Source organism: Typopeltis vanoorti, chromosome 4, assembly GCF_054136105.1.
Source record: "Typopeltis vanoorti isolate ZY-2024b chromosome 4, IOZ_Tvanoo_1.0, whole genome shotgun sequence".
NCBI classification, from domain to species: Eukaryota; Metazoa; Arthropoda; class Arachnida; order Uropygi; family Thelyphonidae; genus Typopeltis; species Typopeltis vanoorti.
In genome coordinates, this window is record NC_143552.1 from 135,388,996 (window position 1) to 135,404,334 (window position 15,339).

General features: G+C 33.7%; 1 protein-coding gene across 1 annotated transcript in view; it reads right to left on the reverse strand.

The window, feature by feature from the left end:
- The window catches only part of Impbeta11 (importin beta11), a 277,003-nt gene that overhangs the window by 166,089 nt on the left and 95,575 nt on the right, over positions 1–15,339 (reverse strand). The window contains exons 6-7 of the mRNA XM_090391468.1: positions 12,111–12,218; positions 2,999–3,069 (exon numbers count right to left, since the gene is read on the reverse strand). Of these exons, the coding sequence (XP_090247594.1) occupies positions 2,999–3,069; positions 12,111–12,218 (179 nt within the window). The remainder of the gene's footprint in view (positions 1–2,998; positions 3,070–12,110; positions 12,219–15,339) is intronic.

The window sequence follows — 15,339 nt, forward strand, 5'->3', positions numbered from 1 at the left end:
GAGGTACAAAGTTATGTTCCACGCAGTCAAAAATTATGCACATGAAGTATGTGTAACATTATTATATTTAAAGCTTTGAGAATACATACATATATATATATTTGTTAAAATAAAATTATTAATAACAAAAACAAAACAAAATTATATACAAAAAATATGAAACTTCGAAAAGATATTACATATTTCTATGTTGAAGTTCCTGGTTTCAGATCACCTGCATTTTTGTTGAAAAAAGTATCCAATGTTAACTGCCTAGATTTTCTTTTTCTTTCTTTAACATGTTCACTGCCAACTACGAGTATACTTGTAGTTGGTATATGAGCCTCACAAGTCAACTACGAATATACTCGTATGTCAATTACCGACCTGCTATACCAAGCACGAGTTAACCCTTAGTATAAGCACCTTAATTTGGACCCTTAGCTTGTGAATAAAGTGGAGAGCACGTCTGGGGGCTTGGTAGAAGGGAAATAATTTCAGCTAAAATATAGTATATTATATATGTGCCTCAGAAACCAACTACGAATATACTCGTATGTCGATTACAGACCTCCTATGCCAAGCACGAGTTAACCCGTAATTTGTAAATCAAATTAAAACTAATAAAATCAATAAAAATAATAAAATGAAATCAATAAAATAAAAACCAATTTATTCAAATTACGAATGATACACTTTAAAACAATTTTCCACGCACAATGGTAGTTTTTTGAAGATTGATATAATCCCCTGATCCATCAGTTGCAAAAGCAATGTTGTGTTTGGGAGCATGTAAACAACCTTGACATCCAATTGTGTTCTTACTTCAGCAAGGTTTTGAGGATGTCCAGGGACATTATCCGAGAGAAGCAATACCTTGGCTGGCAAATCATTTTCTTTACAGAAGCAAAGCACGGTAGGACAAAAATAATTTGTGTACCAATCTGTAAAAACGTCTTGTGTAACCCAAGCTTTCTTGTTCCATTTCCAATAGACTGGCAGCATGGCTTTTAGACCCTTGAAGGCGTGTGGTGTCTGTGAATGGTACACCAACATTGGTTTAAGCTTCAAAGTTCTGGCGACACTTGCACCCAACAAAAGCGTAAGTCTATCTTTTGCAGCTTTAAAACCTGGAGCGGAACGTTCTTCACAGGAAATGAAGGTGCGTGATGGCAATTTTTTCCAGTAGAGCCCAGTCTCATCAACATTAAAAATGAGATCAGGAGGAAGTTATCCTCCTGATCTCATTTAGTCTAAATGAGATCAGATCTACACAGTCTAAATTCTTCAGGAAAGGCAGCTGCTGCCGCAACATCTGCACTTGCTGCCTCACCACATAATTTGACACTATGGCACTTACTTCGAGACTTAAATCTCATGAACCAAATTTTGCTTCCTAAAAATGTTTCTTCGTCTCCATCTGTCTTTTTAAGATCCTCAAAAACCGTTTTTGCTTCCTCAATTATAACAGCCTGTGTCAGAGGAATGTATTTCTGATTCAATTCATCCACCCATAATGATAATAATTTTTCCATTTTTTCATGAAGTTTACCCCTGCTATAACTTACATGTTTTGCATTTAGTACTGCTGTAGATTGTTGCGCAGACTGTTTTATTCTATCTGCATTCCCTGAGATGATCAACAGTCGATGGAGGTAAGTTCATACGTCTACAGACAGCACGTGTCTGCCCATCTTCCATTTTTCGAATCACCTCCATCTTCTTTTCAAGTGCGATTGACTTCCGCGCCTTCTTAACACGAAGTTCTGCTAACTTTTCTGCACTTATTTTATCAGACAGACATGGTATGTAATTACATACTTTATCAATTTAAATACATATGTATGTAAAAAAAAATTAAATAGAACAATTAGGTAGATTCAGCAGTAAAACTAGATTTGATACATTTACTTCGTAGTAGCTCAGTAAATACTCAAACACTAGACTGCTTGCTAGCATCATTTCTCAGTCAGACCACACTACAGTAAGAAAGCACACAGGCATCTGCCGTTATTGTGAATTGCCGTAAATTGAACCATCGTAAACCGAGGGCTGCCTGTATTTATTTTCTCAAAATATTTTTCTTGGTACTGATTCTGACCTATATGTATTTATTTATTTATTTATTTCCGAGTTACTGTTTACTGAGTTACCACTATGTCCTATCACATACCATACAGCCGTCCTTCCAACGATGTTAACTAAAAAATCACACATATGACACAGTATTAACTTTTTAATATGTAAGTTCGTCTTAAGTATCATAAGACATCATCAATACAGTTATTAAACAACAATAGGAATTACATTCAAAAAATATTGGTATGCATGCTTACATTGGAATCTCTCTATGTATACAGTAGCGTGTTTAAGGATTAAAAACTATTGGGCTGTAATTAAATTAAATTAAAATATAACTGATAAATTTGAAATGATATAAATCCAAAACAATGTTTCAGAGCCAATTAGAATTCAGGAATGCGCTAATATAGTTATATGTGTAGATGTAAGGGTTTTAATTTATTCAGAGTGTTTATAATATTGAATATTTTCAATGATTGTTTATAATGGCAGAAAGAACTAATTTTTTCATAAAAATGATTCAAGACATAAGGTGTTAGAAGTAAAAACATGGTGAAAAACAGTATCATTGCTAACAAAAAATAATAATAAAATGGTATTGTATCATTTATAAAATCCACAAATTTTTTTCTTCACAGACTAATAAATACACTAATATATAAGTAGTTAACATATTTACTTCTACACAGTAGTTAGTCACACAATTAACAAAAGCTTATAAATTGATCAGATCTGGGATTAAACACTTGACTATGATATATCAGTCAACCATGCACCAAGACTAGCTTCTGAACTAGTAAGAGCCTGACTGGTGAGCAAGCAAAAACTTTTTCAAGCCTTTTTCTATCCATAATGATTTCACACATTACACCATTCAATTTTTTAAAAGATATTTTTTAAATGCATACATAGAACAATAACAAAACTATCAACATACCACCTTTATTAGTAGAATCAAATACTTTTCACAAAGTTCCCTGAGATGATCATCATAAGAAAGACGCTTGCCTGTATTAAAAAAATAAATAAATCCTATTTAAAAATTTTAAATAATTTTAATGGATACAAATCCTCTGTCTTCTATATAAAATAAAACAAGGTTATTAGACTTTGCAGAAACATTTTGGAATAGAGCGATTTATAATCAATCATACCGAATTGATCTAATAAGCTGTTTTTCCATCAGAATCAGTCCAAGAAATTTTACTTCCTCATTTTCATAAGATAGATCTCAATATTATTATTCGGAAGCTCATATAATATATTTTTCCTTTTAAAAAAGCATTCAATTACATTAGTACTAACACACACACACACACACACACACACACACACACACACACACACACACACACACACACACACACACACACACACACACACACACGTGCGCACGCACGCAAGGCATTCTAAAGCAATGCCTGTGAGTGCAGTGATTGAAGTATGAGTAGCTCTCTGCTATACTTTCTTATATAGTTGTGTACAATCAAAGTTACCCTGTTGGGTATTTACCTGGATACTGAACATATCCAGGATGGGCTAACAATTTGGGATTTAGCTCACCAAATTGTATTCCTATTGGCTTAAACCAATATATAAAATAATGGTACAACATGACAAAATTTCATGCCGGATGGGAAGTCGCCCGGTTAAACAACCCCCCCCCCCCCTGGTGCTTTTGCCAGGGAACCAGGGCGAACAGTGAAAAGTCAGCTACTGAAACAAATCTGAAAACACACCCCAACTCAACATCACCAGAATTAAAAATCGGTACTATCAACATAAGAAGCCTGAATGGCAAAGAAATGGAGCTAGCTGAAGAATTAGATAAGTACCAGATCGACATAATAGGAGTGACTGAAACAAAAAAGACAAAAACTGGTTAGATCTTTCTGAGCAATAAATATAAAATGTTATATTCAGGAAATGACAATCAAGGAAAAGAAGGAGTAGCCATAGTATTCAACACAAAATATGAGGCTAATCTTCGTGAATGGCAGGCAGTCTCAAGTAGAGTGATGTGGGCAAATATCAAAATGGGGAATTGGACAATGAGACTTATTTGTGCTTATGGTCCCACAGAAGGTTCTACTAAGGTAGAAGTGAAGTAATTTTTTGATGGTTTAGAAAAAGCAACTGACACAATGAAAAAGGAAAAGTTGGTCCTTGTTGGGGATCTAAATAGCAGAGTAGGAAATGATTGTGAGACATACAAAAATATTTTGGGAAAATTTGGAGAAAAGAGCAAAGCTAATAATAATGGCAAATACCTGTTGGATTTCTGCTCAGGACATGGACTGGTTATTACTAACACCATGTTCCAACATAAAAATGTGCACAAATTCACATGGAGAGAAGAGGCAAGGAATAAGAAAAGTCTCATTGACTATGTTATTGTTTATAGTGATGACTTCCCACTGGTGCAGGACATTAGAATGCACAGAGGATTTGAAATTGGAAGTGATCACTATTTAGTCTTGAGCAGGATAAAATTGAATTTCATATTGAAAAGAATAATATGTAAGAAAGTGTTAAAGCGAATAAAAGTTGAGCAGCTCTCATATGTGAACTAGACTAAAATACACAAAGATTATTGAAGAAAAAATGAAAGAGTTTGAGAACAGGAACCAAACCTTGGAGATCCAGTGGCAAGCCTTGAAGAAAACCCTGATTAATTCAGCCAGAGAGGCATGTGGTGAGGTTGTCTGCAAGGATAAAAAAATCAGAACTCCATGGTGGATTTGACAAAGGAAGATAAGATACAGTGAAGAAAACGAAGAATCATATCAAAAGTTCCTGGCAAAAAAGTCAACTTTTGCTCTTAGAGAATACAGAGACAAATGTAAGAAAGCAAAACACTGTGTAAAACTAGCTAAACAAAAGTCATGGGAGAACTTTGGCAAGAACATAGAAAATAAATATCAAGAAGGTGGTAAGATATTCTGGAGGTTGTTGTAGAAGCTTAGAAATGGAGGAAAGAGTGTTGTAAAAGTTGTTATAGATGATAAAGGTGACATGAAAACAGGAGAAAAAGATATCCTTGAAGTATGGAGTAATTACTTTGAAAAATTGCTAAATGAAACAAGCAGTGATAGCACAGTGGTAAAAAACACTCCACAGGCATACAGTCAAGAATACATATCCATACTTGAAGTAGAAAAAGCCATCAAAGGCTTGAAATGTGGAAAGGCAGCAGGAGTAGATGATATTCGACTAGAAAAGGTATAAAAGTCTTACAGTGGCTGCACTGCATAGTTCAGAAAGCATGGACAGAGGGACGAATTCCTGATTGGAGTAGAGCTCTAATAGTACCCATATATAAAAAGGAAAATAAAACTGAATGTGAGAATTACAGAGGTATCTCCCTACTGAGTGTTCCTAACAAGATCTATGCAATCTTGTCAGGAACTTGAGAAACTATACTTGATCTATACTTGAGAAACGGTTCAGAAGAATTGTGGAAGAAAAGCTTGGTGAAGAACAAGCTGGATTCAGGCCAAATAGAGGCTATCAGGATCAGATCTTCACTTTACGACAAATAGTTGAGAAAGCATGGAAATATAACAAAGATCTGTATTTAAGTTTTGTCGATCTGGAAAAGTCATATGACAAGGTGCCAAAAGAGAAGCTATTCAATACGCTACAGTTATATGGTGTCAATGGGGCAATACTTCGTCTTTATTTGAGTTGTAAGTCAGTAGTTACAATTGAAGGAAGTACAGAAGATGGTTTAATGTTAAATCTGGTGTGAGACAAGGATGTACATTATCCACTCTGTTATTCATTATCTATATGGATCACATTATGAAGGAAAGTGGTATTAAACATGATATCAGAATGTCAGCTCTTTTCTTAATGCGGACGATGTTATACTTCTAAATAAATCCGCTACAAGTTTGCAAGATTCCCTGACTAAATCGAATAACTGTTGTAATAGATATGGTATGAAGATCAGCAATAAAAAGACAAAGACAATGAAAATAGGCAGAATCATTGAAAATGTCAACTGTGTTGTGAATGGAGAACCTGTGGAACAAGTAAAACATTTCAGCTACTTAGGCACGATTTTTACTAAAGATGGTAAATTAAATATGGAAATAGACAGCAGAATCAACATAGCTGGTATGGTAAGAAGTCAACTGAATAAATTCATATGGAATAAAAGAGAAATTGGTCGGAACACTAAATTAGATGTATACAAGACAGTGCTCAAACCAGTTTTAACTTATGGATCTGAGAGCTGGGTCAGAAGTAAAACACTTGACCAAAGACTAGAGAGTCCTTAGAATGATTAGAAGTGTGAACAGATGGCATCAATGGCAATATCACATTAAAAATGAGGATATTAGGAAAGAACTTAACATTGTCAGCATTCAGAAATGCGTTAGCAGAGCTAATCTCAGGTGATATGGTCACTTAAACAGAATGGGAGAGGAAAGATTAGCAAAACAAGTGTTCTCTGCCAGGTTGGCAGGAAAAAATAACCCAGAGGAAGACCAATATATAGTTAAATTGATACGGTACAAAGTGCCTTAGACGGTAGAAATATAAGATCTGATAATGTTGGAGTCTTGACAAGTAACAGAATGATTTGGAGGAAAATTGTAGATAGGAAGTTAGTAATGATGTAAATTTTTTCATGTAGTACTATCATATCCTGTACACCCCTTGAGGTTGTACAGGAATGATGATGATGATAAAAAATTACATTATTAGTTTTATTGACTTGGGTAGTCTCTCCGCATGTACTTATATGCAATTTTGAGTTCGATTACTGCATCCTGAATCATTCTGAAATATTCTGCAGATACCTGCCATCATTATTATCATCCTCATTATTAGCTTTGCCCCTTTTCACCAAATTTTCATTTAAAAAAAAAATTCTTTATGTCTGGGATTCATTTCATAAAGAGCCTCCATAGCTTAGTCGATATAAACGAAGGCTTTTTTCGGAAAGACCCTGGGTTCGATTCTCATCAATGACATGAGAATTTTTTTTTATCTGGTCTCTTTCAATCAAAGGTGAGTTAGCTGGTCTCATACGGAGGTAGGGAGTTTTTTCACCTGGAAATTTGTTCTTTTTTGTCCCCCAGAACAGGCAAACCATCCCCCTGAACACACATGAATATGTCCCAGCCATATGCCGGCCCCAAGTCTGGATAAAATTGGGGGGTTGGGGAAAGCAATGGTGAACTACCCTGTAAAAATCTCACCAGGAATACTTTGTGGACAATGCCTACAAAGTCACCTATGGTCAGAAACAACTGAAAGGCAAAATCAGATCAGATTCATTTCCTACACTAATTTAAGTGTCCAACAAAATCAGCTTTTTCTTAATGTCAGATATCCTCTCACAATAGCTCTAATTATAAAATTATTTGCCAAAAATGGTCTAAATTAGTGATTCTTTCTTTATATTAACTTCTGAAAGCTAAGTAAAATATATTAAATTCAAAACTTCATATACATACAAACTTCAATATTCAGATCTCAAATCTATTTGATGTATTATAAATATGCAAAATTATATTAAAATGATAATAATGAAACAAGATAAACATTTATTCAAGTAAAGATCTAACCATTTCAATGTTTGCAATTCTTTGAGGATTCGAATCCCTCAGCAGACAATACAAGAATAAATGTAAACTAATTCTGATTCTTATGAATACTGTAATGTGTTTAAATATATCAAACAGAAACATCTTTGAAAGCATATTTCGAAAATCAGCATACTTCTAATTTAACTTATAGGATAATCATATAATCATTAATTATAATTTAATAATCTTTTCAAATGAAACTGAAAAACAGAAAATATGTTTTCTTCAGAATGAAAACATCATATTTGTTTAACATTCCCATATAATGAACTATAACTTACCTACATGCCAGGAGTATTTGGAACAAAGGATAAAGTTTGTTGTCTTGGTGAATATATTAGGGCCTCAGACTAGGAATTGTGAGACCTGGTTATCAGAGGAAGATATATTAAATAATATCAATGTAAAAGGTAAAGTATTTTTAAGAAGGATAGACAGGATAGGAGGTGTGTTACTAATGATACAATGAGGATTTGAGTTCAGTTAGAGTAGAAAGCTATGCCTGCAATACTAGTAACAATTTTCCACATAGGTGTAAGCTTTTAGCCATCTTATGTGAGGTAGATTCTAACAAGATCAAATACATAGTGGGTCTTGTTACAGACTTAATGGATTGGTTGCTGGTGATGATGAAATGCATTACCAAGTAAACAAACATGATAGATGCCAAACAAGTAATCATCATGGGTGACATTAATTAATTCACTGTCTGATACACATATTATTTCCTTTGCAAGAAAAGGTACTTCTGAATCAGTTTTTTTGTGTTGATTTCAAATATGTTTTTAAAATTTTTCTATCACATACCATTCCAGAGAAAAACAATATGTCCTATATGGGTTACTGTTTCCTATTTTGATGCAATCATATTCTGCTGTTATTGTATCAACCATGCATTAACAAGAGATGTATGTAATATGTATGTAACTATTGCATAATCATTGCCAGTACAGAAACACACAACACCTGCAGACAGTGATGGTGAAGAAACAGAGGAAATATCTGAAGTTTGCTTGTATATGAAGTTTGTTATTTAATATATTTTACTTAGCTTTCAGAAGTTAATATAAAGAAAGAATCGCTAATTTAGACCATTTTTGGCAAATAAGATTTCGGAGTCAAAAACGACAATCCACACTTAATCCCTCAAGAGGAATCAAATGATCTTGTAAGGGATCTTAATCTTACAAAGGATCATGCAGAAGTCTTAGCATCACGGCTGCAAGGTTGGAATCTCCTAGATGAAGGAACTAAGGACACCATCAAAGAGTACATCAGTTATTTCAGTGAAAGTGATACCCTGACCTTTTGTACTAACATAAATGGATTAATGGCATTGAACACATGCCACCTGAATGGAGACTTTTTATTGATTCATCAAAATCCAGTCTGAAAGCTGTTCTTCTTCACAATGGGGGTTTATATTCATCCATCCCAATAGTCCATTCAGTTACTATGAAGGAAACACATAAAAACAGTGCTGGGAAATATTACTTTTAATGCCTACAAGTGGAACATCGATGCTGATCCTTTGTTTGGGTTACAAATAGGATACACTAAGTACTGTTGCTTCCTATATGAATAGGACAGCAGGCCCAGGAGTAATCAATCTGTTGTTAAACAATGGCCTTTGCATACACATTTCACACCTGGAGAAATGAAGTTAAACATGCACCATTGGTAGAGACAGAAAAAATCTATTTGTCGCCATTTTTCATCAAACTTTGACTCTTGAAAAATTTTGTGAAAGCAATGAATCAGGAAGAAGCAGGGTTGCAGTATTTGAAACAAAAATTTCCGAAAATAAGTGATGCAAAAGTAAGGGAAGGTATTTTGGGATCATTAATGAATGATCCCAAATTTGAACAAGTTCTAAACCAAAATGAAGGTAATGCATGGACACATTTTAAGTTAGTTGCAGAAACCTTTTTGGGCAACCACAAATGTTCAGATTACAAAGAAATTGTTTCTTCTATGCTCAAAGCATATCATAACATGAGATGTAAGGTGTTTCTAAAAATAATTTTCTAGACTCGCATCTAGACTTTTTTCCCAGAAAATCTTGGATCTGTAAGTGATAAACACAGCAAGAGGTTTCATCAGTAGATTATGAGGATGGTAGGCAGGTATAAGGAGAAGTGGAGTCATGCTGTGTTAACTGATTACTGTTGGGCATCTGAAACAGGAAACACCAAATTCATCTCATAAACAGAAGGCATTAGGACAGTAGTTCTAGTTGACTTTCCTGTGTATAATGTATTGTTAATAGTGTTGATATCATAAAAATGTAATGACTTGTTTCTCAAAAACTATACATGATAGGAAAAAATTAAAAACACGTTTAAACATAAAAACATATGTATTTATAAAATTAAAAAACATATTTAAAATATAAAAACATAATACTGAACATATTAAATTATCCAAATGTTGATTGGTTAATGGTGAAATCTCATGAGAAGAAACTAAATTTACTGAGCTATTGCAATACAACTTCCACAAGCAGCATGTGACAGAAGGAACTTGAGGTCAAGGAGTTAGATCTGATTATAGTGTCAGAGGGAGGTTATAGTGTCATATTTTATGGAGTTAGGTCTCCATAAAATATGACAAGGAGTTAGATCTGATTCAAGGAGTTAGAGCTGATTATAGTGTCATATGAAAACACAAGAGTGTTCTACTTTGAGTTGGTTACAGTGATCATACTGTACTGACTTGGGAAGTGGCTAAGTTTATGGATGTTCAATTCAGAAAAGGTTACATGATGAAATGCAAAGCAGAAAATTATAACAATCTAAGGAGTATGCTAGGTTCTGTCCCATGTGGTAAATGTGCAGTAATCTGCATGGAAAGCATTTAAAAATACTTATATGATGCAATATCAGAATGTGTCTCTAGAGTTTGAAGAATAAATAGAGTAGGAGTGAAATGGATGTACCATTTTATTAAGCAAGAGATTCTTAATGATATGGAAGAAATACCATTTACATAAGGATGATGTCAGTTATGAAAATTATAAGGAGCAGGACAGAAAAGTTATAAATACTGTATGGAAAGGTAAGTCTAAGTATGAAAAGAAACTGAACCATGACAGTTTTGGACTTTGCTAAGGTTTTTGAGAGGAACAGCACAGAAGACTGTTGCATAAATTGGAGAATATGGGAGTGGATTATAAAGTATTATAAAGGATATATATATATATATTAGTCACACACACACAAGAGGTCTCAAGACCTATGACATGACAATGCCATCTATGAACAGGCAGCTAAAAGAAGAAAAGAATTTGTTGATGTATTTCTTGAAGACTCGAGGGTTGTAACAATTCGGACAAAGAACATGGTAAGGACTGTTCCAAAGTGTGGAGAATGAAGGAGGAGGAGGAGCAGTGTGAATAAGAAACTGTTGACTGACATATCATAAAGTGGTATATGGAGAATGTGAGTGTACAAGATTTAAAGTGAACAGTGGTATAACAGAAGAATCCATCCTTGGTCCATTGTCATTCAATCTTTACATTAATGACACTAGACAGGATTTAACTAGTGACGTGCAGCTGTTTACTGATGATGCAAGGGTAGGGTAATCATGGGTAGGGTAATCATGAATGCAGCTGATATGCAGTACTTGGGAAAATTATTTGAATAGACTAGAATTATGGGCATGTAAAATTGCTATCAATTCAATGTTAGTTAAGTCATTCACTTTGGTGCAAGATATCCAATGTCATATTATATTGGTGGGATTATGCTACTGATTAGGCTAGTGATTTTGAAGGTTTAGTAGATAGGAAGTTGAATTTAAAGGGCAATATAGCTCAGATTGCAAATACAACTTAGAGGATAATTGCAATGCTGAATCAAACACTGGCATGTAAAGGATAAGGAAGTCATTTTGCCTTTTTACAAGGCCTTGATATGACCTCACCTGGTTTCAGTGGTGATGCTGATAACGTAGAAAGAGCACAAAGGAGAGTGTAAAGATGATACTGGAATTTTGGAATACAGATTATGAAAACAGACAGTTTGTTGACTGCAGACACTAGTAAAGAGGAGAAAGAGGTTGGTGATATGACTGAGACTTACAAACTTCTGAAAGGGTCATATAGGATAACAGTAGATAGAATTTTTCATTTTGTAGAGGGTGAGGAGAGCATCCATGAAAGTTGAGAATGAATAGAATCAAGAAGGAAGTGAGACCAAAATTTCTCTCTCATAGAGTGGTGCATGATTAGAATGGATTGCTTTTAGAGATGCTGAGTGCAGGTGATGTGAATGAATTCAAGAAAAGATATGACAGCTGGCACAGGTAATATGTGGTCTCCTCAAGGACTTCCTTACTTCCTGAAGGTCTCTCTTAATAATATTTTTTTTCTCAATTATTTTTAAATCAACATTAGAAAAATATATTTGGAAGAATATGGAATGCATTCAGATTATTACTTACGATACTCAATAAAAGGCTTTACTTCTTGGAAGACGAGAGTTAAAAATTTGACACCATCCTCTACTTGACCCAATTCTTTGAAACCATGCACAATTAGCTTTCTTAAAACTGCAATCAAATAATGAAGAAGTCATTTATTAACTTTCTGATAACTTAATTAAATTACAGACTGCACAAATACTTTGTATTATAATACTGCATGTGGACTGGGAAAAAAAAGGTAAAAAGAAAGCTGCATAAAAGTAGTCAAACAAAGGATGTAGACATTCTTCTTGAAGGAGATGCATGACTGCAATGTCTAAGGCTAAACCCAAAGTCTAACATGCATAAGGATCTGATACTCAGACTACTACAAATGTGGCAACTGACCCAACTTTGCCAAAAATATGCAGAGGATTAATAGTCTTAGATACATATACTCCCCAGCCAAGAGGCATAAAATCATCAGATTAAAGGAAACTATACAGGAGCAAGCTAACAAAGGTAAGAGCTGAGGTAAATGAGTTTCATCAGAAGATCAAATGTCTACTTTGCTTACTGGAAGGGTTAAAGTAATAGCCAAAATCATGAGCAAAGTCCTGGTTTGCTCCTGTCTTCAGAGTAACATTAGATATCATGGAGAGTTACAACATTTCCTCTTTTCAAGGGTACAGCTTTAAAATTGTAATTTCTCAGACAGGCTCTTAAACAGTATATACTACACTGAATCTAATAATAATGGAGATATTCAGGTCAGCTATTGAATAATCTTGCTGAAGTTCTTCTGCCAAGGACTTGGACGAAATTTTCATAGGTATGGCTTAGTATAGAATCTATAATTGTGTAATTCCATGTCTCTCCCAATTTCAACCCACCCGAAACAACAAAACACTTCCCAAATTATACGGTTTTAAGACCGCATACTTTGTGAAGTGAATCTAAATTCTAACTTTAGTGATGCTTATTTCCATCTCCAGTGCAAAAACTACACATTTTTCTTAACAAAAACACAAATTTCAGTTTTCTTATATACATACTCTCTGATTCTTTATTCTTTTCAGCTAAAAGTTGGCATTTGTTATATGCTCAATATGACATACAATGACAGAGTTTTCAACACTGCAAAGATAAGAAAGCTATATGTAATGTGTTTGCAATAAAAACCAGAAATAAATATACTACGTATTATATAAACTCTAAAATCTGTTTGCTATGCCTGAAACCATGCGAACTGTAATGATCAATTGCATCACTATACAATCATTATCTCATTATACTGTTGTATAGGAAACTCAAGCACCAGATTAATCCCAAGTCATATCCATCACAATGCATTATAAACAGGCTGAATTGGACAGCCATAAAGAAATCTGCATGAGTTAACCAAAAACAAAATTTTAATTTTAATGATTATGAACTAACAATGTTGATCAAGTGCATATAAGAAAAGTATTAACAAAGATTTTCAAAGTGAAGTTTAATGCCGACAACTGCTGGTAGGAATTTGCTCTATTGAGGATGTAGTAGTGCTTACATCATAGCTACAAGATAAAATAGCTAACTTAAACAGAATCAGAGAGGAAAGATTAGCAAACTATGTGTTTAATGGCTATGTTGGCAGGAAAAAGGTAAGTAAAATACTTTAATAGTGAAATTAATACTAAGATACTGGTGGACTGATGCATTAGAAGTGCTTTAGAAGAATAAAATATAAAATCTGACAGTATTACAGTCCTGACAAATAACAGAATAATTTGGAGGAATAGTGGTGATAGGAAGCTAATACTAAAGCAAACTTAATCACATAGCATTATCACAGTATCCTGTACACCCCTTTGATTGTACACAGCAGGAAATGATAATGATGTAACTTTGCAACTCCTCAATGAGAAGTTTCAAAAACACATCTAGAAATAGAACATTAAGTCAATTAAAATATTTTTGGATGTATATCTAACTTTGTAAATGAAGAAACAATGCAAGATTAACTTTACATTGATAAAACATTGACAGATAACAAAATTTAGGCAATCATGAAATAGTAAAATAAGCTTTAAGCAAACAACTATGGAATCATTATCATTAGATGACTATAAAAAGATGCACTTTGTATGTCAATATTTTTGGTGGGGTCGCTTAAGCCATCAGAGCCATATAGCTTTTAAGGAAAGTGGGAACAGACTGAGGTGCTGCCCTATTATCCAAACCTTACCTTATTGAGGTACACCCCATTAATACGTATCCACTAGGTACTGAACAAATGAGGATGGGCTGGCAGTTTGGGACTAGTTGACCAAATTGTACTTTCTCTATTGAATAAAACTATCCAATAATTCTGAAAAGATAAATGAAAACTTTCCTTGCTTGGATTCTGAGGACTCAGAAGACAAAGGCAAATAATATAACAAGATATACACTACAATCATAGAACTAACAGGATTATTCATAAAGTATAAGTGAATTACCTTTGTCAGAATTTAGCACTTTAGATCCTCTCTAATGGCAAAATTCTTCTTTGAAATAGAAGCATCTTTCACTGTCTGCATATTTCACTAAGAATGTCTAAACCAAGTATATCTTCAAACGAAAACTTCCAAATCAATATAGTCTCCTTTTGACAGCTTAAGCGACCCCACCAAAAATATTGACATACAAAGTGCATCTTTTCATAGTCATCTAATGATAATAATTCTATATTTGTTTGTTTAAAGCTTATTTTACTATTTCAAGATTGCCTAAATTTTGTTATCTGTCAATGTTTTATCAATGTTAAGTTATTCTTGCATTGTTTCTTCATTTACAAAGTTAGATGTACATCCAAAAATATTTTAATTGACTTAATATTCCATTTCCAGGTGTGTTTTTGAAATTTCCAATTAAGGAATTACAAAGTTACATCATTATCATTTCCTGCTGTGTACAATCATTACAGCAAGTACAAACTGTACTTTCTCTATTGAATAAAACTATATAATAATTCTGAAAAGATAAATAAAAACTTCCCCTACTTGGGCTCTGAGGACTCAGAAGATGAAGGCAAATAATATAACAAGATATATACTACAATCAAAGAACCAACAGGATTATTTATAAAGTATGAGTGAATTGCCTTTTTCAGAATTTTAGCATTTGAGATTATCTATAATGGTAAAATTCTTCATTTCAAATATATTTTTCACAAGGATGCTTCTTTGAAATAGAAGCATCTGTCTGCATATTTCACCATAAATGTGCTAAATCAAATATATCT